Genomic DNA, 25,597 nt, shown 5'->3' on the forward strand with positions numbered 1-25,597 from the left:
TCTGTGGTTGATAGTGCAACGCATTTCTGCAACCGAGACACCCATGATATAGCACCTCCTGCAAATGTAAAAATATAACCGGTAGTAGACTTCCGGTTATCTGCATTCCCTGCATAGTCTGAATCTGTAAAACCATGCACCAAAGCATCCTGCCTACCATAGCATATGCACAAGTCTTTGGTACCTTTGAGATACCTCAAGACACCTTTCACTGCTTCCCAATGCCGCTTGCCTGGATTTGCCATATACCTGCTGATAACTCCCACCGCAAAAGCAATATCCGGACGAGTGGCAACCATGGCATACATCAAAGATCCAACTGCAGATGCATACGGAACCTTGGCCATTTCAGCCTTATCATCATTTGATCTGGGGCTGTCCTTACTGCTGAGTTTTAAATGTGGAGGCAACGGGGTACTAATGGACTTCCCCCCCTCCATTTTAAACCGCTGCAGTACTTTGTCAATATACTCTTTCTGTGACAGAAACAAAAGTCCCTTGGACCTGTCACGAGTAATACGCATGCCAAGAATATGATTTGCATCACCCAAGTCTTTCATGTCAAAAGAGTTATGCAGTTGTTTCTTCAAAGCACTAATCTCATGCTGAGATTTACTGGCAATAAGCATGTCATCCACATATAGAATGAGTAGCATCAAACTGCCATCCTTTGCCCGTTTGGTGTACAAGCAATGATCGGTCTCACACCTATGATACCCTTGGGACTGCATGAATGCATCAAACTTCTTGTACCATTCTCTTGGTGCCTGCTTGAGTCCATACAAGCTCCTTTTGAGCTTACACACAAGCTGCTCTTTCCCTTTAACAGCATATCCCTCTGGCTGACTCATATAGATCTCATCATGGAGATCTCCGTGAAGAAAAGCTGTCTTCACATCCATCTGACATAAATCCATGTCAGCATGAGCAACAAGAGCCAACACTGCTCTCAAAGTAGTCATCTTGATTACAGGGGAAAAAATCTCATCAAAATCAATGCCCTTCTCCTGCTTAAATCCCTTGGCAACCAATCGGGCCTTATACCGAGGTAAAGCATTTGAATCCACTTTGACTTTGTAAACCCACTTGCATGGCAAAACTTTTCTGCCTGCAGGTAACTGCACCAAGTCCCATGTATCATTCTGAAGTAGAGAGTCCATTTCTGACTGCATGGCTTTCTCCCACTTCTTTTTCTCTGTTCTTCCCATAGCTTCCTTGAAGCTGGAAGGCTCACCACAATCTGTCAGCATGATAAAATCAGCCACATTATTGGCTCCTGGAACAAACCTGACAGGAGGCCGTTGTGCACGGGTGCTCCTCCTAACAAACTGTTCCGGATTAGGCTGCTGTCCAGCCTGGTCTTCATGCATAACAGGTGGCTGTACCACCGTATCTGGCTGTTCTACAGCCCCATCAGTTGGCACATCCAGTGGTGCATTATTGGCAAAATTTTCTGGCTGATTTTCAGCCTGTATACCCTCTTGAACAGGGTGATCTGCAGCAGGCTGCTGCTGCATATAAATGGGCATTCTTTGCTGTCCAACATCATCATAAATAACCCGCCTGTATTCCACAGGTTGAACGGGTTCCTTGTGTACACTATCTTCTTTAAAGATGACATCATTGCTGCGTATAATCTTCCGTTTAACGGGATCCCATAATCTGTACCCCATTTCACCTTCATCACCATATCCCATAAAGATGCATCTGATAGACTTTGGATCCAGCTTGGTGCGTAGATCTTTGCGTACATGAGCAAAGCACTCGCAGCCAAATACCCGTAAGTGCTTATATGAGGGTGGCTTGCCAGACCACACCTCCTCTGGCACTTTCAACTCCAAAGCCTTATTTGGTGACCTGTTAATAATGTGAATTGCTGTTTGCACGGCTTCTGCCCAAAAGCCATGGGGTAATGCAGCATAAGACAACATACATCGAACCTTCTCCTGAACAGTTCGATTCATCCGCTCACTTGCACCATTTTGAGATGCATTATGAGGGGCTGTGAGTTCCTGTTTGATGCCCTTAGCTTGGCAAAACTGCACAAAAGCATGTGACACATACTCACCCCCATTATCGGATCTGAGGCATTTCAGCCTACGACCTGTCCGATTTTCAACCTGAGCGACAAACCTCTTGAAAGCATTTAGGGCATCTCCCTTATGCTTCAAGAAATAGACCCACACCTTACGTGTGGCATCATCAATGAAAGTAATAAAATATTTGGCACCCCCTAGTGATAACTGTGGCATCTCACACAAATCAGTGTGCACTAGATCAAGTGGTGCTCTATTCTGGGGAGTTCTTCTCTTATGAGGAGTCACAGAATGCTTGCCAAAAATACAATGATCACAAGTAGGCAAATCTGAAAAAGAGAGAGGCGGCAGATAACCCAAACGTGACAGTTCTTGCATTCCCTTAACAGACATGTGTCCCAACCGGCTATGCCACAATGAAACCTTTGGCAGCTCGGTTATGGCAACAACATGATTACCCACACTGGAAACATAAAGAGGGTACAAGGTATCACTCTTAAAACCCTCAGCCACTACAGTATGGCCATCAGTAATCACCCATTTGGAATCTCCAAATGTGGTGTGGTAACCACTGTCATCCAATAAGCCAGTGCTAATCAGATTTTTCTTGATTTCCGGCACATGGCGAACACCATCAAGCATAAATGACTGTCCATCAGGAAATACTATCTGTATACTGCCAATCCCTGCAATCTGACATGCATAGTTGTTCCCAAGATGAACAACTCCATGAGTACCTGTGTAGGAAGTAAACCACTCCCTGTGAGGTGTAACATGAAAAGAGGCACCTGAATCCAAGAGCCAGGTGTGCATGTCATGGCCATCAATAACCAAAGCATGTGCTATTACAGCAGAAGAGCATAAAACATCATGTATGTCACTGTCACTGTCCTCTGCTGCAACATTGACTGCATCCAATTCAACTAGCGTGGCCTTGCCTTTGCCTTTGCTTGCATTTCCTGCATCCTGTGATTCAGCCTTCTTGGCTTTCTGATCCCGTATGAACTTGAAGCACTTCGACTTCACATGTCCCTTCTTGCCACAATAAAAGCATTCAATGTCCTTTTTGCCACGGGACTGACTGCGGGATTTGGACTTACTAGCAGATCTCCCCTTCTGCTGATTCCTGCCTCTATCCTGTACCTGCAAAGCATTTGAAGACTTGCTGCCCGCATTATTCTTCCTGCTCATCTCCTCCATAAGGAGAGAGCTCTCTACATCAGCATAAATAAGAGTGGCATTTGAGTTTGACAGGGTGGTCTTGAAAGTGTCCCAACTCTCAGGAAGAGTACACAACAAGAAAGTGGCCTTGAACTCCTCATCAAGATTCAACCCCTGTGCAATCAGCTGTGTAAAGATAGCATTGAACTCACTCAAGTGTGAGGTCATAGCTGTACCTTCCTTCATGCGAAGATCGACCAGCTTCTTCAGCCAATAAACCTTACTGGCTGAGCTCTTTTGGGCATACAATTCCTCTAGTCTCTGCCATAGACCATAAGAGGTCTTTTCAGCCTGTACATTGAACACAAGAGTGTCTGAAATAGTAAGCATAATAGCTGCCCTCGCAGACAAATCAAGCTCTTCCCAATCATCAGCTGCCATATCAGATGGCTTGACACCCTTTACCCTTATGGGCTTAGCAATCTTCTTTAACAGAAGAACATTCAAGCACTGTTCTGCCCATAATGCATAGTTATGTGCTCCTTCCAGTTTCTTTATGTTCAGAATTGAAGAATCACCTCCTCCTGATGCCATATCAGATGAGGAAAATACCTGACTCCCTGGAAGTAAAAAAGACTGAATAATAAAGTTCTGATTTCTCAGAAAAGCCTGCTCTATTCAAGAGCCAGTAGCACTCTCAAAAGTGCTGTTTTTACTGTCAGTAAAATCTGCAGCAAAACAGTAAATGTCCCTGCAAGTACTGTACCTTCTGACAAACTGTTCTGTGCTCAAAGAGGCATAAAAAACAGTAATTACAGACTGCTGCTGCTGCTCAACAAGAGCTTAACAGTGCATAATTATCTGACAAAACCACTCAGACTGCTGTAAACACTGCTGTACTGACTGTACTGATCACTTCTCCCACCTCAGATGAGGTATGTCACTGTCTCAAATTGCAGAAAATACTTGACTGACACCCCAAAAACAGTAAATGACTCTTCAGCCTGTCACACAAAACCTGCAACAGGAAATGGGATAAATCCCAAGCAATCACCCTTATACCAAGGGGAGAAAATGCATCTGAAGATCTCTGTCGGTAACCCAAGTGCAATCAAACAAAGTCTGGGCAAAAGCCCCTTGATCTGACACCTGAATCAAGTGGAGGACACCTCAACAATGAGGTAGCATGCAATATGAAAATCTCTCTGACTCTTGTACCTGACAATGTGCAAAGCATAGACTGCCTCTGTGTACTCAGTAACAACACAAACCACAAAGTACAAACACCCAGAAGAAAATCTTTTGAGCACTGTCAACGATGGGCAGTTAGGGACCGAGTAAACTCGATGCGCCCTGACCAAGCGTGGCTCAACTGAGATTTTCAGAGTGTGTACAAAGAATGTGACCTGCAACAAATGTCACCAAATGCACTGCGGAAAGAAAGCAAATGTGTGCTCCCTGGCTACACACTGCCTCAAGGCATAGACTGCAAACACATCTAGGCAAAAGCCCTTTGATAATTTCACCCAAAACTGAGATTTTTCCTCAGTAAATGCATAGAAACTCCTGCTGTCCTGCTGTACTTCTGTCCTTGCAGCAGCACGCTTCCCCCAAAAAAAAATCTTTGGACACAGATCCCAAGAATATGTACCTCCCTGCTGCACACAGATCGAGAAAAAAAAAAAGACTGTGTAGCTTCCTGTGGGTGTGGCGGCGTCGTCGTCCGTACAGCTGTACGGAAATCCGTACGACTGTACGGCAGTCCGTACGACTGGCGTCCGTACGGATGCGCGAAGCTGATGATTCGCTGGCTGTGTGCTTTGGCTACTGTGTAGCTGCAAAATGCGCAATGCCACGAGCTGCAGCTAGCTGCAAAATGCGCCGCCCTAGCTGCTCGCCGCCGCCTTGGAGCTGCCCTTGACACAGCCCGTGCCCTAGCTGCTCGCCGCCGCCTTGGAGCTGCCCTTGCTGCTCGCCGCCGCCTTGGAGCTGCTCCCGCGCCGTCGACTGCTGCTCCCGCGCCTGCTGCTGACGCAGTCCGTCCGTACGACTGTACGGACGACGTACGGTCGTACGGCGCTGCCCGTACGTCCGTACGGAAAGGGTAGTAGGCTAGGGAGAGAAAGCTCGGGAGGGGAGGAAGCTAGGGAGAGAAAAGCTCTGATACCAGTTGAGAGGGGGAAGTGAGGTGGAAAGGGAGCAAGTTGAGTGAGAGTGAGAGAGAGACACAATAGTGCGGGTGTGAAGTGATGAGTGAGCCACACCACAAACTCACTTAAGTTTTATTAGGATTAGGTTTACCCTATGACTGTCTTAAGACAGTCATAGGTGTCCTAACTTTAATTCTTTAATATAAGGGTAGGCAATGTGCCTTTACCCCAACAAGGAGTAGTTCACATTTGATGGGTCATTTATTGAGGTAGTTTCATCTTACACTTATCTTGGGGTCGTCTTTTCCGGACCCATCTTCACTATGAGACCCGCGATGCAGGCACGCTTTTGCAGAGGATTTGTTTCATTGGCCAGACTAGAGAGGCAATGCTTCCGCTCACACTTTCAGGATCCACGGACCAAAGGGTTGCTTTTTGACTCCTTGGTCCGTCTAGCAGGGATTCATGAGGTATTCAAACACCACGAGAGGATACTACGAGCACGGAGACAGGATGAGACTTTTTCCTTGGCTGATCCCTCTCAGAGCTCTATCGCAGAGTTTTTTCAGCCAGATCACATGGACCCCCATGAGACGAGGCCTCAACATGACCGTGACCTGGAGCCAGTGATTCGACAACTCAAACAGAGGGTTGACACATAGATCACACTTGGGGACATCCCCTCCTTGTTTAGAGTCAAAGCCCGATTGACAGGGGTCATGGTAGCCCTGGTTAGACGCAGAGCCATGACCAAGAGACGTGCCAGGGCTGCACGTGTGTGTCGCCGACAACACTCTATCGTCGATTTCATGCTTCCATTCCCTCATCCACCCTGATCTCCTGATGATGATGAGATTTCTATCTAGTCGACCACCGACATGACTATGTTGTACTTAGGCCTTAGGACGACCATTCTGCATTTTTTGCATTTTGCATTGGTGTGGATGCTTGTTTAGTAGCTCCACCACCACAGCTCGTTTGTACCAGGTCTTTCACAGTCTCATAGACCCATCGGTCTTCCGAAGACTTAAATAAACTTTCTTTCTTTCTTTGTTTCTCTGATCTAACAGTGACTGCGGCTGAGCCCTTGCTGCAGCAAGGTGCTCCTGAGCCCGAGCATCTATAGGCCTTTCTGCTCTTCCCTCTGAAGAGCAGCAAACTATTGGCAGATACCTATCTCTTGCGTGAGGATCTCACCTCTCTTGATACGGGCAAGTGAATGATAAAAGTCGCTAATATCTGAGAGGGCTGCAGCTATATCCGACAAGGAAGCTGCCTATTGTGCTTGTGAGATACCGAAGTCCGCAACATTGCCTCTGTGAGGCCCTCCTCTGCATAAAAGGCATTTGGAATCCTGATACTGGTAGAGCGGCTCCTCACCTAAGGATCTGAAACCAACAAAACAAATGGAAAATGATTTGAAGTGGATACCCCAGGTGTAGTGCATATTGTCCCACCTCTATCCAGAGTCCAATCATCCACAAAAGATCTGTCAATCCGTGCATGAATAGGCATCTGCAATCTCCTGTTCGACTAAGAAAACAGGAGTGACTGTGGCTGAGTGTGGAATGCATCATCATGCCAAGCATTTGTGCCACTCTACTGAAAAAGGAAGGCATCCTAGGTTGCTCTCTCTAGGGAATGGATACCACCTTCCCTACCTCCGCTTTTGTCTGTGGGCATTTCAACCATGTTGAGATCACCCCCAATGATCCAAGACTCTGCAATGCATGACCAAGAAAGCATGGAAGTAGAGGGCCTATTGCTGCTTTGTGGATTTCTACAAAGCCTTCATTTTGTCTTGATTTGAGCATCATTTCCTTGCTGAGTCTTGCTGAGTCGTACCCTGAGTCTTGCTGCCCTGCCCTGCAGCTCCTTCCCCACCCTGCAGGTCCCTCCCTGCCTGCACGCGCAGCTCCCTCCATGCCCACACACCTCCCTCCCCTCCGCTCTTGCTCGCTCCTCCTCTCTGCTCCTGCTTGCTGCCCCGCCCTGCAGCTCCCTCCCCACCATGCAGCTTCCTCCCTGCCCACCCGTGCAGCTCCCTCCACGCCCGCGCACCTCCCTCACCTTCGCTCCTGCTCGCCCCTCCTCTCCGCTCCTACTAGCTGCCCGCTTGCAGCTCCGCCCCCTCCTCTCCTCGCCTGCTTGCTGCCCCCGCTGCAGCTCCGCTCCTGCCTGCAGTTCCACCCCCCCCCCCTCCTCTCCTCTCTCGCAGCTCCTCCGCCCTCGCAGCTCATCCCCGCCCACGCAGATCCCCCCCTGCCCACCCTGCAGCTCTGCCTCCCTCACTGTTCTCTCGCTTGCAGCCCCCCGCCTGCTGCTCTCCGCTCCGGACTCCCCTCCCCTCCTAGCTGCTCCGTCGCCCCTCCTTGATGCTCCACCCTGCAGGCCCGCCTTCATTCCCCTTCATCCCCCTCCTTCGACCTATCCTGCTCCCCGCAATTTTCAAGCCCCAGGACTGGGTGCGCCTCTCGCCATGGGGGGTTGCTCATGCTCCTGCTCCTGCACTAAGACCTACAAAAAATGCGGGATCAGCCAAACAAAGAAATGGGAAAGGTGGCAAAGATACGGATAAAGCTGCCAAGAAAGATGGCAATAAAAACAAGAAACAAACACAACTGAAACTTGAGGATGTGAACACATGCTACAACCGCAGTGTACTTGGAGTTGACAACAAAGCAAAGGCAGGGTCCACCTCAGCCTCAGCTTCAGTTTCAGCTTCAGTCTCAGCTTTTGTCTTAGCTACATCAGCTTCAATGCCAGCCTCAGCTTGAGCTTGAGCATCAACATCAGCCTCAGTTTCAGTTTCAGCTCCACTTCCATCCACAGCCTCTACATCCACTGGCATTGATATACCCGTACCCATGACATTGATTGCTCCACCCTCCCCTAGGATAGAGGGGTTGTCACTGACACCATCTCTCCCTTCTTCTCCCGCTATAGTTCTCTTCCCGATTATGACACCTACTTTGGAGGGTTCATACACTATTCCGCACTACTCAACCTTTTTCTCCCCTCTGCCTCTCAGTCAGCCCACGTCCCCACATCTTGCTGGGATTGCCTCCTCCAGGCCACTATCCTCTCCATACCGGACCCATCTCACCCAGTCCTCACCCAGCCTCCAGTCTCATCCCCACACTTTCTTGCCACAAGTCCTTTCATTTTCCGCTAGGGCACGGACGAGATGACCCATCAGAAGGAGAACTTGCTGATGGAGATACATAGCATTCGAGAGTGCGAGATGGAGTTGTCACACTTTGCACAGGAGCAGACACACTTCACCCAAGGGCAGGCGCGTCTCATATTGGAGCAGTCTCAGGCTATTCGAGACTAGGCTGATCTTATTCAGGGGCTTAGACAGGAGATCTCATAGCTCCGATAGGAGGTCACGGCTATACGCAGAGTCCCATGGAGCACCCTAGTTGTGGAGGCACAGATTGTGAGCATGCAATCTGCCATCTAGGAGACGTCCAGATGGGTCAACGTAGCTAAATGGGAACTTGCAAGAGTAACCGGTTCGGCTACCCTCCTGGAGCAGCAGCAGAGAGCCAGTAAGGCTCTCAACATCAGAGTGCGTGGGATCCCACGCACGGAGGCTACACCGATGGCAAATGCGACAGCCTTCGTGGCCACTACTCTAGGGACGGCTGAGCATAGGATTGAGAGAGCATGGCTGGTAGGGAGGGACCTCAACCGAGAGCAACCCCTTATCATACGGTTCCATGATGCTCAGGCACAACTTCCGGCTTTACGTCATAGGTCAGCCTTACGAGACCAGCCAATGATCTCTATGGATGAGGACCTCACTCCACTACAGGTTGAGGAGACACGCTTCTTGTTGCAGTAGCGGGATTAGGCCCGCAAGGAGGAAAAGTGGGCAGTAGTATGAGATGGACGAATCCTTACAGGCCCCCGTCGGGCACCCACCTCCCCTCCCACATAGGGGGTGGGGTCTATGAGATTCAAACATCCGAGACCCTATCCTGCACCATCTGGAACTGTAATGGTACCTTATTGCCAGAACTAGGGAATTTCTCAGAATCCTATACAAGTCACGACATAGTCTTATATAAAGACACACATCAGAGTCCAGAGCGCCCACTACTAGTAGTCAATGGCGGGTATACATGGGAGTCTACCTACAGGGATGAGACAAGGGATATAGGGGGGTTCAAGGGTCAGGAGGAGTCGCGGTACTTTACAAATCCACACTTTTGGGGGCCATCGCAGTGGAGCAGAGAGATGCACATTCTAGGTTTCTTTGGATCCGGGTTCGCGGCACATTGACAGCCGAGATCTATTTATTGTTGTTTGCTACTTCCCCCCTGAGACCTCCCACTTTGCTAGAGATATTTGAGGGGAGGATAAGACATCTCCATTTGCTGCTCTTTATCAGTCCATTGTTGACTTCTCCAGCCGCGGAGAAGTCCTCCTAGTTGGGGACTTCAACGTGCGGATAGGCGCTCGTCAGGCACCACTCCTCGACTTCAGGGACTATTCCACTCTACTCTCAGACATTCTTGAGGAGACAGGTATGCTACGGGTTTCGGCTGACTGATGAGGACCGTTCACATCTTATGGGCACTATTCGACCTTCGGCAGGATGCATGATTTTATCATTTATAACGGTCTTGACAGATGGCCCGCCTCAGGTGGTTTCACGTGCTCCAGTGTTGTTGACTACATCATGGGATCCCCTGCCTTTACATCTCGCATCACTGACATTACCATCTCCACTCCCCATTGCGCAGCACTTCCCACCCCGTTGAGTTCTTACTCCACATACCATGATATACACTTTGATTGTTATCACTCACCTGTCTACTCTGGCTGTCTATATATACTTCTTGCCTACATTGAATTCATAACCCTATTAGAGGATCGTGCTGCCCTAGTCACCCGCTCACTACACGAGGCTGCTCTTCACGCTTTCCCCTACACCACCCGCCCACCACCCCCTGAGAGCACACCTTGTAATAGTTGGTACAATGATGAGTGTAAGGCTTTACGTCGTGAGCTCAAATTCAAAACCAGAAACAGTCTTCCGAGTGAACCAGAGACGCTACGCAAGTACCGTCAACTGGTACACAGAAAGAAACTAGACTTTGTTCACCGGATTGAGGAGGAGCTAATGAACATACTATTCAGTAGCAACTTTAAGGACTTTTGGCAGAGATTTCTAGAGGGACCGTGCCCCTCACCACTCATTGACATCTAGGTGTGGTTTGATTATACACGCACACTTTATGAAATCCCCAATCAGCCAACCCCTAACCTCTCACATATGCCACGTCCCACATCCTACACCCTCTTCACTAGGGGGGATAAAGGATGCCACAATGAAACTTCATAATGGTCGAGGGAAGGATCATGAGGGACTATGCACTCAGTTTATTGCATATGGGATTAATCTCCTAGACCCGATCTTAGTAAAGCTATTTAATGAAGCTGTTTGTTTGGGGTTTCCACGCACTTGGACCATTAACACTATCTCACCTATTCACAAGGCAGGGGATCCCATGAGTCCGGAGAGCTACATGACCATTATCATTGGGCATGTCAGGTCCAAGATTTATGTATCAGTACTTGATTCTAGGGTCAGTAGATTTGCGGAGGGTCAAGGACTTAGAGCAGCAACACATGACAAATTTCGACGTGATCATGGGAACATGGACTACATTCTCACGCTCAGATGTATCATCAAGGAGGCAAGGGCACGAAAGCAAAGGGTTTACTATTGCTTTGTGGATTTCCGCAAGGCATTCGATAGGGTTTTGAGAGCCCGCTTCATACGGCGCCTACAGGATTTGGGTTATGACCAGGAGATCATTTGGGTTGTCATGGCTTGTTTTGAGAGAGTCTCAGGCAGAGTTCGGGCAGGATCTGGGTGGACAGACGAGATCATGATCACTATCGGGGTTTAGCAAGGGGTGTCCATTATCACCTACCTTGTTTGGCCTGAGACAATGATGCAGACACAGGGGGAGGTAGGTTGCTCTCTTGCGGGCACGCTGATCCGGATATTGCTTTACACAGATGACGTGGCTCTCTTGTCTTCCTCAGCAGAGGGGCTCCAGAGACACCTTAACGCACTACAGTCCTTTTGTGAGTCTCATGATTTAAAGGTCAACCTGGGCAAAACCAAGGTAATGATCTTCAATACATTTCAAGCTGTCATGCGCCAGGAGTAGTTCACATTTGATGGATCACCTATTGAGGTAGTTTCATCATACACTTATCTTGGAGTCATCGTTTCCGGACCCATCTTCACTATGAGACCCGTGATGCAGGCATGCTTGAGCAGAGGATATGCTTCATTGGCTAGACTAGAGAGGCAATGCTTCCGCTCTCACTTTCAGGATCCACGGGCGAAAGGGTTGCTTTTTGACTCCTTGGTCCGTCAAGAGGGGATGTATGGCGGTCCATGCTGGGTGCTAGACTTGTCGGATAGAAGTGGGCTAAGGTGGAGCGGCTACACGTTCTCCGCTAGAATATCCCAAGAGGTATCCACAGAGGCATGTACAGTTGCAAAAGGAAGGTGTGGTATTACATCCAAAGAATAGGCCTCGAATCGAAATGGCCCGAGAGGAGTCAAGTCTCTCATAGTATACCTGAGGCCTTGTAAGAGAAAGCCAAGCCACTGAGCCCCATTCATAAAGAATGGGGAGTGGGCAAAGTGACTGAAAATCTTGGCTACCCCCATCCAAATCATCCTCGCATGTCTGCGGTCTTATAAGCAATGCTGAATAGTCTCCCAAGCGAGAGGCAACGAGGGCAAGAAGGGTTGGCTGGATCTCCAAAGGTTCATTGCAATCCCACCATGGATAGAAAGCTAAAAGAAAAGAGTGATCTTTCTATTCTTGTGTGATTGCCAGAGTCTCTTCTAGAAGCACCTTTGCAAATCCGCAGTGATATCAAATGTCTCTCAATGGGGAACTCTTGAAGGTCTCCAACCTCTACTACTGAGCTGGAATCTCCAGCCATTACTGACCGTGTAACAAAAGAAGGGGATGCTCTTCTCTCGATGCCCTACATCAATCCACTCCTACTCTCCAGGGTCCCACAACAAATACCTCATGAGAACTCCCCCGTAGAGCCAAAGCCTCCAAGATCCGGTAGAGAGAAGCGGGGAGTCTGGGTCGAGGAACCACTCTGAATCTGATCCATGCACCAAAAGACCTACAACCCTAATAGGCTGAAAAGTAGACTCAAGCAAGATGTCCTATGTGGACCTTACCAATTTGCCACCATCATGCACAGTAAAAGCCAAAGCATCCTCATGTGCATCTTGAAAGGCCAAAACCTGAAGAGGAACATTGCCTCTCGTAAAAGTACCTACCCAAGTGCAGCAAGTGAGTGGCATATGATCTGTGTCTACCCAATCTGCTGGAAGGGCTGCCTCAATTTGCAAGATCCTCCCTGCACTCCCTTTGAGATGTCTTGTCAATTGAGATTTGGTCTCCTCTGGAAGCCTGCAAAAAGCTTTCCATGACCCCATGATGAGGCGGGTCTCCTCTCCCACCTGGACCACTGCATGTAGAGTGAGGCACCAAGTGGTCTGCCATGATCATCCAATATATTGTCGTCCCACATGATCGGTTGCCTATCAATCTCTTCACGAGAGGAAGGAGGAATCCTTCGAAGAGTGCTCCTGAAATTGGCCCATGCTTTCAGTATGGCAACCATGAGAGGGGACGAAGGTGATCTAAGGTGTGCTGTGGTGAAAATCCACCTAATACTGCTCATCCAGTCTCCTCCTAAAGAAGGTGTGCATGTCTGTATGTTGCTAATAAAAAAGGCCTTCCACGGCTCCTGCCCCCTGGCATATGCGCACCACCATCTTGCAAAGTAAAGCTCTGCACTGTAAATCTAGATCAATAATATTCAGACCCCCTTCCTGTGTAGGGAGGATGAGGGTCTCCCAAGCCACATAGTTGATGCATCTGCTGTGTCATCAAGCCCACTCCAAAGAAAATTTCTGATCGGTCTCCTGAGCTGAGTGATGCAGTCCCTAGAACGGCACCAGCATGAACAAACAAACCAGGCTATGGCCACAGGCCGTGGCCAAGAGGACCTGGTTAACCACCACAACTCTAGAGGCGGGCGCTAGATAAATTGGCATAAATCCAATGGCTTTTGGATCAGTGATGAGGACAATTCAGTTTGGGGGCTTGACATAGGATTCACTTGGGTTCAGAGGGGTGTGCCTCTGAGGTATTTGGGCTGCCAGGTCGGCTTGGATATTTCTTCCACGCAGCAGTTTGCTCCCGTGTTGGAGAGCATAAAGAGGAAACTCCTTTTTTGGAGCTCAGCCAAGTTGGATCTCGCCCCCAAGCAAAATAAATCCAATGCTGTCCTGAAAGAAGTGAGCGTCTGTGGTGTGGCATCGAAGTAAACTGCTGTGTCATCTACCAACTCACTATCAAGTAGCTCCTCTTCTCTTTTGATGGGAAGTCTCAGCCTAAAGATGTCAGCTTGAGATCTAACATAGATACTCATAGCTTCAGCCGCGAACAAAAAAAGAAAAGGATCAAGGGGGCATCCCTAACGGACTGGTCTAGAAATCTGAAATCTCTCACCCCTTATCCCACCAATAAGTACGTGGCTGTGGGCTGATCTGTACAAAGAGGAAACACCTCTGATCCAAGCATTAGTAAAGCCAAAACGTAGAAGGGTGCCCTCCAAAAAACCCCAATCTACTCTGTCATAAGCTTTCTCAAAATCCAAGAGTAGAATGGCTAGATTCTGGCCGCTCTGCATGGCCCACTCTGAAGCTTCCCGAAAAGAGAAAATGTTATAAAATATGCTTCTGCCATGCACAAATCCCGTCTGAGTGTCATGAATAAGATCTAGGAGAAGGGGTTGCAATTGAAGGCTGATTGCTTTGGCCAGAATCTTGTAACAGGTCCCCAGAAGTGTCATAGGCCTCCATTGGGACACTAAATTTCTGCAACCTCCTTTCGGGATAAGGTGGATGAGACCCTCTGTGAGTTTTGCTAGAGTCCCAAATGCCTTGCAGGGCTGAAGGAATGTAGTCTCCAATCATATCCCAAAATGCAATGAAAAAAGAAGGGGTGAGGCCATCTGAACCTGGGCACTTGCCCTTGTGAAGGCCTGAAAGTTCCCCCTCCCTCGCCCTCAGCCCCTCCCCCTCCCCGTCCCTCAGCCTCTCCCTATCTCCCCCTCCTCTCCCTCTCAGCCTGCCCCCTCCCCTCTCAGCCTGCTCCCCCGCTCCCTCTACTCTGCTCCCCTCATCCCCTCATCCCCGCCTCTATCCTCCCCCTACCCTTCCCCCACCTCTACCCTTCCCTCCGCCTCTACACCCCTCTGCTCTACCCGCTCCCTAGCCCCCCGCCTCTACCTCCCTCTCCTCTACCCCCTTCTATCCTCTCCCGTTCAGCTGCCCCCTCCCCTCTCAGCCTGCTCCCCCTTCCTTGCTCCCCCGCTCCCTCTACCCCACTCCCTCCACCCGCTCTTGCCTCAGCCCTCCGTCTACCCCTCTCCCTACGCCCCGCATTCTTTTTCCTTCTTCTTGTCTCCCCCCTCTTCCTTCTCTTGCAGCGTTTTTTGGAGTGGATGGAGCCTCAAAAGTGTCCAAGTCGGCCTCCTCACCTCGATTGGCGATGGATATTCTGTCAGCCAATCCTACTCGACCTCCCGCAAAAACTATTACTTTTTCTAAAGACGAGTTGCAGTAGCTCAAGAAGGACGTAGAGATTGAATGCTCTATCACGTTGCTCACACGCATCTTCGGGTCTCACCCTTCTAGATCCCAAGCCAGAGACTGGATGCTTGCGGCTCTCCCCCCAAACCTCACTTCACGATTGTTAGATGTTTATCTTCTGGAACGAGGTTTTTTCTAGGTTGTTTTTGATACTCCAGAGGCTGCAAGCGCAGTGCGCAAAGCTGAGTTTTTACACCTGGAACGCAGGAAGATCTTTGATGTCTTTGATATTGGTTTCGACCTAGTGGAGACAGATAAGGAAATCTTTTCGCTCTTCATTAGATTTCTCGGGCTTCCCCAAGTTTACCGTGGACTTCTTTTTGTTATTGGGGAGCATTTCGGCGCGGTTGCTGAGATCCCATCCCTCCCTGCGTTGCCATTGACTGCAGCAGAGGCAACGGAGGCTGATGGGGTACCTAGAGTTAGGGTCCTCTGTAAGGATCCAAACCTCACAATGGACCATGTTATGATCCAGCGCCTGGATGGTTCCTTTTTTCGCCAGAGAGTAGAGATTATACCACCCCACGGCCTCGACAAGGGGGGTGGTACAGGTCCAGCACCTGCTCCTCGGCCTCGACAAGGGGGTGGTACAGGTCCAGCACCTACTCCTCGACCTCCACATGGCGGTCCTCCTCAGGATGGTGGTATAGCTCCTACTTGCCAGAGTGCTCCTTCATTGAGCGCTCCTTTGATACCGCCACCTTCTACCTTAGGTGCCTCACGACCTTCTACCTTAAGGGCACCCGACACATACCAGTGGGTTCCGGTTCGTGTGCAGATCCCTCCTTCAACTCACGAGGATACACTAGTGGACTCTGCTTGACCTCGGGCTGTCTCTTCAGTCTCACCTCACACAGTCTGAGACGCTTCAGCTTTGACCTCCTCCCCGGTTGTAGCTTCTCCCCTAGAACCAGTGGTGCCACACACTCTCCTTGAGGTAGTAGAGGTCTTCGCAGCTGGGCAAACACAGGATCGAGAGCAGTTCTCACTCCCTCCCTTGGATAGGGGGAAGGGGATGGTTTACACTATTGATCCTCTTCTTTTAGAAGGGATCCTTCGCACTCCGGTGTCTGGCCTGATTCACAGGAACTCATTCTCAGCTCTGGCAAGTGCTTTAGATTTCCTAGAGGAGGAATTTGTGCCCTCTACTTTTGGTGAGCCAGTGATTGGGTTTCCTATTGACAGGGCTTCTTCGTCAGGTGGCAGGGTTCTTTCCCCTGTTGATTTTCTACCACTTGGTTCCATTCCTTGCTCCTCGAGTAGGAGGTCTTCCCTTGTTGAGGGGTTTGTTTCCGCCACTAGGTTGGGTAAGGTCTTCCACTCTACATCCCCTCGTCGATGAGGATTATTAGCTGGAACATATAGGGCATAGGTGGCGTCCCACATCGCCGCCGTAGACAGCTGATTCGGGATTAGCTTCATCCAAGTGTTACTGGGGGTTCCATTGATACTTATTTATTCAGGAGCACAAACTGGATTCTAGAGATTGTGCCAAGTCAGGCAAGTTGCTTTCTGGCCATACATTTTGGTCGCCTGCCTTGGGCATTAGGGGGGGCACTTCTATTTCAGTTTCGATGTCCGTTCTCCCCTTAGTTGTTAGGCATGGAGTCATTATTCCCTCTAGGGCTCAGTGGATTCTTCTCTTGACTGGAGGGCGTAAGGTTGGTTTCCTTAACCTATATGCCTCCAACATTAGAGGGGAACGTGTCATTATGTGGAAGGATTTGCTCTCCAGGGCCCCCATTGCGGATTCATGGGTGATTGAAGGTGACTTTAACATGGTTGAGTTACCGTCAGACAAAAAAGGGGGTAGAGAAGGACTTCACTCTTCGGAGAGAGCAGCTTGGGATGCCTTCCTTTTTCACTACTATGGCAGAGATACTTGGTTGGACGATGCCTTTCTTATTCAACCACAGTCCCTCCTATTCTCTTGGTCGAACAGGAGGCAGCAGATGCCTATTCATGCACGCATTGACAGATTCTATGTAGATGATTGGTATGCATTGCTACTGGGGTTTCCACTTCAGACCACTTTCCTGTTGTGCTGGCTATCTTAGAGCCTCACTTGAGAGACCGGTCTGTCAGCATCAGGATTCTAGATGCCTGGTACACAGAGGAGGACCTTACAGAGGTAGCCCTGCAGATATGGATTTCTCATGTCCAGGGTGGGCAGCCATATCCATCACATGTAGCTGTTGCCCTTTCTGGAATTAGTGACTTCTACCACTCAGTTGCTTGTACCAGAAGACGAGATATTCTCAAACTTGAGATTGGTGTTCGCCAGCAGTTGGCAGCTTTGCAAAGGGAAGAGCAGAAACGGCCTTCAGATGCTTGGATTCAGGAGCGCCTTGCTGCAGCAAGGGCTCACCAGCAGATATTGCTTGATCAGAGAGCAGAGTATGCCTTTCATGCACAGGATTCCTTCTGGGTTCAGTTGGGTGGCAGAGTCAATAAACACTTTTTCTCTACTCTTGGCCCTAGACATAGTAGAGAGAGTGTATCCCAGCTTATTGACTCACATGGGGTTTAACAGACAGATCCGGATGATGTCATGCGCATAGCTTCAGATTTTAATGCCGCCCTTCTTACTACAGATCCTAACACACGAGATAGAGAGGATGCTAGACAGGTTATTTGGCAGAGCATCCCTTTGTTGGTGAAACCGGATATGCATGTTTTGCTTGATGCACCTTTCACCAACACAGAGAAGAGAGCTGCTCCTCTCCGCGAGCTCCCTCTGCTGCCTCCTCTCAGCCCCCCCTCCCCCTCCCCCTCAGCCCTCCTCCCTTCTCCCCCCTCTCCCCTCCTGGATTATATGACTATGCACGTATATTATATGACATCCCGGATAAGCCTGCTCCTGACCTTTCACACATACCTCGCTCTATTTCATGTACACTCTTCACTAAAGGGGGTGTGAAGTCACTAAAGGGGGTGTGAAGTCAGTGTTTGGGTGTAAACTCTGGCAGTCCTATCAAGCTGCTGCTCCTCCCCGCTCCCCTGCTGCTCCCCCTCCCTCAGCCCTCCCTCCCTCTCTCCCCTCAGCCTGTCCCTCGCCCCCTCCTTGCTGCTCCGCCCCCTCCCCCTTCCTGCTGTTCCGCCCCCTCCCCCTGCCTGCTCCCTCGCCCCCTCCCTGCTGTTCCGCCCCCTCCCCCTGCCTGCTTTTCCGCCCTCTCCCCCTGCCTACTGTTCCGCCCCCTCTCCCTGCTTGCTCCCTCGCCTCCCCCCTGCTGTTCCGCCCCCTCCCTGCTGTTCCGCCCCCTCCCTGCCTGCTCCCCCGCCCCCTCTCTGCCCTTCAGCCCTCTCCCTACCTCTCAGCCTGCCCCCCTGCCCCCCCGCCCCCTCCCTGCCTCTCCGCCCCCTCCCCCCCCTCTCCTCCCCCTTCCCTTCTCTACCCGCTCCCTCTCCTCCCCCTCCCAGCCTGCCTCGCCCCCTCCCTGCCCCCCCCTCTCCTTCCTCTACCTCTCCCTCTCCTTCCTCTCCTCTCCCTCTCAGCCCTCCCCTCCAGCGCCCCCTCCCTCCCTCTCAGCCTGCCCCTTTCCCCTTCAGCCTCTCAGCCCCTCCCCTTCATCCCTCCCCTCCCCCCTGCTTTCTCCTTGCCTCCTTTCCCCTTCTTCTGCCCCCCTTTTCTCCCGCAGCTTTTTTGGAACGGAAGGAGCCTTTAATTTGTTAGAGTCGGCCTCCTCACCTCGATTGGCGATGGATACTCCGTCAGCCAATCCTACTCCACCTCCACCGGCCGTGAAAACTATCACTTTTTCTAAAGACGAGTTGCAGCAGCTCAAGAAGGATGTAGAGATTGAATGCTCTACCACTTTGCTAGCACGCATCTTCGGGTCTCACCCTTCCAGATCCCAAGCCAGAGACTGGATGCTTGGGGCTCTCCCCCCAGACCTCACTCCACGATTGTTAGATGTCCGTCTTTTGGGACGAGGTTTTTTCCAGGTTGTTTTTGACACTCCAGAGGCTGCGAGCACTGTGCTCAAGGCTGAGTTTTTACACCTGGGACACAGGAAGATCTTCTTTGAAGCCTTTCATATTGGTTTCGACCCAGTGGAGGCAGATTAGAAAATCTTCTCGCTCTTCATCAGGTTCCCCGGGCTTCCCCAGGTTTACCATCGTCTTCTTTCTGTTATTGGGGAGCATTTTGGCGCAGTTGTTGAGATCCCACCCCTCCCTGGGTTGCCATTGACTGCAGCAGAGGCAACCAAGGCTGATGGGGTTCCTAGAGTTAGGGTCCTTTGTAAGGATCCTAACCTCAAGATGGATCACGTTATGATCCAGCGCCCGAATGGTTCCTTTTTTCGCCAGAGAGTAGAGATTTCAGGCAGGCAGGACCAGTGCAAGATTTGTAGGACCTCTGGACACTTTGCCAGGGATTGCCCCAGGAAGAAGAAAAGGCCCAAGAAGCCCTCTGGTACAGCTACCGCCCCATGGCCTCGACAGGGGGGTGGTATAGATCCAGCACTTGCTCCTCGACCTCGACAGAGGGGTGGTACAGGTCCAGCTCCTGCTCCTCGACCTTCGCATGGCGGTCCTCCTCAGTTAGGTGGTGGTACAGGTCCAGCGCCTGCTCCTCGGCCTCGACAGGGGGGTGGTACAGGTCCTTCATCTGCTCCTCGACCCCCACCTTCCTCAGGTACACGCGACGCTCTACAGTGGGTTCCGATACGTGTGCAAGTCCCTCCTTCAGTTCATGCGGGTACCTTAGTGGACTCTGCTTCACCTCGAGCTGTCCCTCCAGTCTCACCATGCACAGTCCGAGACGCTGAAGCTTTGACCTCCTCCCCGGTTGCAGCTTCCTCCTTAGATCCAGCGGTGCCAGATGATCTTCTTGAGGCAGGAGAGATCTCCGCGGCTGGGCAGACACAGGATAGAGAGCATTCCTCACTTCCTCCCTTGGATAGGGGGAAGAGGATAGCTTACACTATTGATCCTCTTCCCTCACAAGGGATCCTTCGCACTCCGGTGTGTGGCTTGCTCCATAGGAACTCGTTTTCAGCCTTGGCAGAGGGTTCAGATTTCCCAGAGGAGGAGCTTGTATCCGCTACTTTTGGGGAGCCAGTGTTTGGGTTTCCTGTTGACAGGGCTTCTTCTTCAGGTGCCAGGATTCTTTCCCCTATTGATTTTCCACCACTTGGTTCCATCCCTCCCCCCTCGAGCAGGAGGTCTTCCCCTGTTGAGGGGTTTGTTTCCGCCACTAGGTCGGGTAAGGTGTTCCACTCTACATCCTCCTGTCGATGAGGATTATTAGTTGGAACATACAAGGCCTAGGTAGCGTCCCACATCGCCGTCGTAGACAGCTGATCCGGGATCAGCTTCATCCAGGTGTTACTGGGGGTTCCATTGATATATTATTTATTCAAGAGCACAAGCTGGATTCTAGAGATTGTGCCAAGTCAGGCAAGTTGCTTTCTGGCCATACTTTTTGGTCGCCTGCCTTGGGCACCAGGGGGGGCACTTCTATTTCAGTTTTGCAGTCGGTTCTCCCCTTGATTGTTGGGCACGGAGTCATTATTCCCTCTAGAGCTCAGTGGATTATTCTTTTGATTGGAGGGCGTAAGGTTGGTTTCCTTAACCTTTATGCCTCCAACATTAGAGGGGAACGTGTCCTTATGTGGAAGACTTTGCTCTCCTGGGCCCCCATTGTGGATTCATGGGTGATTGGAGGTGACTTTAACATGGTCGAGTTACCGTCAGACAAAAAAGGGGGTAGAGAAGGCGGACTTCACTCTTTGGAGAGAGCAGCTTGGGATGCCTTCCTTTTCCATTTCTATGGCAGAGATACTTGGTGTGATGATGCCTTTCTTATTCAGCCACAGTCCCTCCTGTTCTCTTGGTCAAACAGGAGGCAACATATGCCTATTCATGCACGCATTGACAGATTCTATGTAGATGACTGGGCACTTGACAGAGGTGGATCGATATGCATTGCTGCGGGGGTTTCCACTTCAGACCACTTCCCTGTTGTGCTGGCTATCTCAGAGCCTCACTTGAGAGGCCGGTTTGCCAGCATTAGGATTCCAGATGCCTTCTACACAGAGGAGGACCTTACAGAGGCAGCCCTGCAGATATGGTTTGCTCATGTCCAGGGTGGGCAGCCATATCCATCACATGTAGCCGCTGCCCTTTCTGGTATTAGCGACTTCTACCGCTCAATTGCTTGTACAAGAAGACGAGATATTCTCAGACGTGAGACTGGTGTTCGTCAGCAGTTGGCAGCTTTGCAGAGGGAAGAGCAGAAACGGCCTTCAGATGGTTGGATTCAGGAGCGCCTTGCTGCAGCAAGGGCTCATCTGCAGTTATTTCTTGATCAGAGAGCAGAGTATGCCTTTCATGCACGGGAGTCCTTCTGGATTCAGATGGGTGGTAGAGTCAATAAACACTTTTTCTCTACTCTTGGCCCTAGACATAGTTGAGAGAGTGTATCCCAGCTTATTAACTCACATGGGGTTTTACAAACAGAGCCTGATGACGTTTTACGCATTGCTTCAGATTTCTATGCCACCCTCCTTACTGCTGATCCTGAGACACACGATAGAGAAGATGCTAGACAGGCTATTTGGCAGAGTATCCCTGTGTTGGTGAATCCGGATATGCATGTTCTACTCGATGCACCTTTCACCAACCCAGAGTTCAGGACTGCACTTTCAGCCCTTCACAAGGGCAAGTGCCCAGGTTCAGATGGCCTCACTCCGTCTTTTTTCATTGCATTTTGGGATATGATTGGAGACTATATTACTTCAGCCATGCAGGCCATTTGGGACTCTGGCGAGATGCCTGGGTCGCTTACAGAGGGTCTCATCCACCTTATCCCAAAAGGAGGTAGCAGAAATTTAGTGTCCCAGTGGAGGCCTATCACACTTCTGGGGACTTGTTACAAGATTCTGGCCAAGGCTATCAGCCTCTGATTGCAGCCACTTCTCCCTGATCTTATTCATGACACTCAGACGGGATTTGTGCATGGCAGAAGTATTTTTGATAACATTTTTTCTTTCTGGGAAGCCTCAGAGTGGGCCATGCAGAGTGGCTAGAATCTTGCCATTCTACTATTGGATTTTGAAAAAGCTTATGACAGAGTAGATTGAGGTTTTTTGGAGGGCACCCTTCTACGCTTTGGATTTACTGATGCTTGGATCAGAGGTGTTTCCTCTTTGTACAGATCAGCCCATAGCCAGGTACTTATTGGTGGGGTAAGGGGTGAGAGATTTCAGATTTTGAGATCAGTCCGTCAGGGATGCCCCCTTGCTCCTTTCCTTTTTTTGTTCGTGGCCGAAGCTATGAGTATCTATGTTAGATCTCAAGCTGACATCTTTGGGCTGAGACTTCCCATCAGAAGGAAAGAGGAGCTACGTGACAGTGAGTTGGCTGATGACACAGCAGTTTATTTGGATGCCTCTCCACAGACGCTCACTTCTTTCAGGACAGCATTGGATTTATTTTGCTTGGCGGCAGGGGCGCAAATAAATTGGCATAAATCCAATGGCTTTTGGATCAGTGATGAGGACACTCCAGGTTGGGGGCTTGACATAGGATTCACTTGGGTTCAGAGGGGTGTGCCTATCAGGTATTTGGGCTGCCAGGTCGGCTTGGATATTTCTTCCATGCAGCAGTCACCTTGTTTGGCCTCTACATCAATGAGCTTGAGACAGTCATGCAGACACTAGGGGGGACTGGATGCTCTCTTGTTGGCATTCTGATTCAGATATTGCTCCAATTGTGATGGGACTCAAAAAAGAGAAGATTCAGGCAATCAAAGACTTTCTTGAAGATATGAATCAAATGCTTAAATTAGCTAAATAGATCATTGGAAAGGCTTAAGATAGAGCAAGAAGTTATGCAAACCAACATGGTAGAAAGTTAAGTTTGAAGAAAATGAGAGAGTCTAGCTTTTGTTTTTGCAAATAAAGACTTCTATTAAGTATGAAAGAAACTCCAAGAAAGAAACAAAGAAAGACCGATGGGTCTATGAGATTGTAAGAAACCTGATAACAAGCAAGCTAAAAGGGTGGAGCTACTAATGAGAGAATCTATCATCACTATCTCTCCATCGTCACTATCATCATAATCATCATCAGAGAATCTGTCATCTGAATACAAGTGAAAACATATGTGGTCAACTCTAACCCCTGTCTACAAAGGTGGGGGAGTGAGAGCATAAACCTAGAGATAGAATGTTGTTGGTTGCCTGTGGGTTAGTCCTGCGCTATCTCTTGGTCACAGCTCTACCTCTAACAAGGGCGACCGTGACCCCTGTCACGCTTCCAGTCTGAATGAGGGAATGTTCCCAAGCATAATATGGGTGTCAACCCTTTGCCTAGGCTGTCGTGTCAGTGATCTGGGTCTCGATCGCGTCTAGGGCCTGTGGAGTGGGAGCCTGTATGGTCCGGTTGGAAGAACTCCATGATCATGCTATGAGAAGAGTCTACCAAGGTATGTCCCTCCTGTCTCTGTGATCGAAGTAGGTGCTCACGATATCTGACTGCCTCGTGGATGAACACGGCCAAGCATCTCTGATTTGGATAGGAGAAAGAACCGGGGCAACAATCTGGAGTTTTCTTTAAATAGACAGTAGAAGCGTCCCCGGATCTCATAGTAAACTGGGCATCTGAAAATGAAATGCTCCTCAGACTCAATCTCTTGTATATTGCGTAATGTGCATATACGTATCCTTGGGTAAGCCCTTTGCTCGACCACTCTCAATGCGTAGTCTATGTGAAGAGACCGAGAACTGCCCAATAGAGATCCTCAGTGAATGGTGTAAATGAATCCGTGTATATCCCAGTAGGTCAATAGACCCCTTGCACTAGCCTTTTCTTTCAGGTGTGGTTCTCCTTTTGCTGATTCATTGCCCTTTTAGGTGTCACTATTATATTGTCTTCCTCTTGTGAATTATGGTGGTAAATTACGATCTCTTGTCTCAGTGGTGAACTACAGTGATCAATATATTCAGAGAAAAGGATGAGGTTGATTACACAACACTAGAGCTCAAGACTGATGCCATTGTTTGAATTCGTTGCCTGTTTGCACTATTTGGCATAGTGATACTGGCAGGCTTTTTAGCACTAGATCCTCTTTGTTACTACAGGAAACAGTAAATTGTTAGACACTGAATATGAGATTGGATATTGTGTAGGCAGGAAAGGCACATGGATACAGTTTAAGTGTTGAAACATGTCCACATTATCTTGCTTTTGCTTCTGAGAAGATAGCTGATGGGGATACACGTTTCAAATGTGCACCGCCTATTCGAACAGAGGAAAACAGGCAACATCTATGGAGTGCTTTAAAGGTCAGTGTTCTTGTCATAGACAGTGGTTTTGTCTTCATTAAAGACTCTTCTGAAAGCATCTGTTTATTGGGTACATTGGGAAAAAGGTAGTTGCCATGTTGCAATCAGTCCAGAGACCCCCATATGACAATAGTGATTCTAATCTCCATTGTTCAGTTTTCCTGTTTGTAAGAGAGCAGAAAGCTATCAAGAGTTTAAATGAATCACTGACACAACCAATCTCAATAAATGAAGCGACATCTTTTTTGTAATATGAAACAATCAATTGTTTTGCAATACTCAAAAATCTCATATTTTAACCATAGACCACATTCTCACGCTCAGATGTATCATCGAGGAGACGAGGGCACGGAAGTAGAGGGTTTGCGGTTGCTTTGTGGATTTCCCCAAGGCATTTGACACGGTTTCAAGAGCCTGCCTCATACGGCGCCTATAGGATTTGGGTTACGACCAGGAGATCATTTGGGTTGTCATGGCACTTTATGAGAGGGTTTCAGGCAGAGTCCGGACAGGATCTGGATGGACAGACGAGATCATGCGCACTATCGGGGTCAAACAAGGATCTCCATTATCACCTACCTTGTTTGGTCTATACATTGATGAGCTTGAGACAGTGATGCAGACATAGGGGGGGGTATGGTGCTCCCTTGTGGGTACGCTGATCCAGATATTGCTTTACGCAGATGACGTGGCTCTCTTGTCTTCCTCAGCAGATGGGCTCCAGAGAAACCTTGACGCACTACGGTAAGAAAGAAACTCGCTAGAGCAAGCTCTGTGCGAAAATACAACATGCTAAGCATGTAATAAAAAACAGCTCAGAACAATGAGGTAGAAAGAAACCAAGGCTGAGGTTGATAATGCCAACTCAACCCCGTAGAAGTCTCAGCAAGGAAGGGAGAGTCTCTCCAATCCCTGAGAAAAGTAACTCTCCTGGAGGAGGCTGCTCGAGAGGATCCCTACATGGTCGCCCATATGGCCATCAAAAGTGTACCGTATCTGTCTAAGTACTGGCCAGATCTGAGAAGGTTGAACCTAAGAACCCTCCATAGCCTCAATGCATCTGGCTCTCCAAATGTGCCATGCTGCAATGCTAGCTAAAACCTCCCATGGAGACTCAACCGAGGAATGAGCAGCCCTGAAGAGAGTGGCCGGAACATCCTCTAAAGAGCACGACTCCATAAGGTGTCGTTAGATGTGTAGAGCCCAAGATGAGTCATGTCACTCGAAGAAA

At 49.5% G+C, this 25,597-nt stretch overlaps 1 protein-coding gene across 1 annotated transcript in view; it reads left to right on the plus strand.

The window, feature by feature from the left end:
• ALN (allantoinase) overlaps nucleotides 1–25,597 on the plus strand; it is a 282,875-nt gene that overhangs the window by 223,804 nt on the left and 33,474 nt on the right. The window contains exon 11 of the mRNA XM_087392293.1: nucleotides 24,211–24,366. Coding sequence (XP_087248419.1) covers nucleotides 24,211–24,366 — 156 coding nt within the window. The remainder of the gene's footprint in view (nucleotides 1–24,210; nucleotides 24,367–25,597) is intronic.

This window comes from Dipteris shenzhenensis, chromosome 21, assembly GCF_047967505.1.
Source record: "Dipteris shenzhenensis isolate YYH24624 ecotype China chromosome 21, Dip_SZ_1.0, whole genome shotgun sequence".
In the NCBI taxonomy this organism is placed as follows: domain Eukaryota; kingdom Viridiplantae; phylum Streptophyta; class Polypodiopsida; order Gleicheniales; family Dipteridaceae; genus Dipteris; species Dipteris shenzhenensis.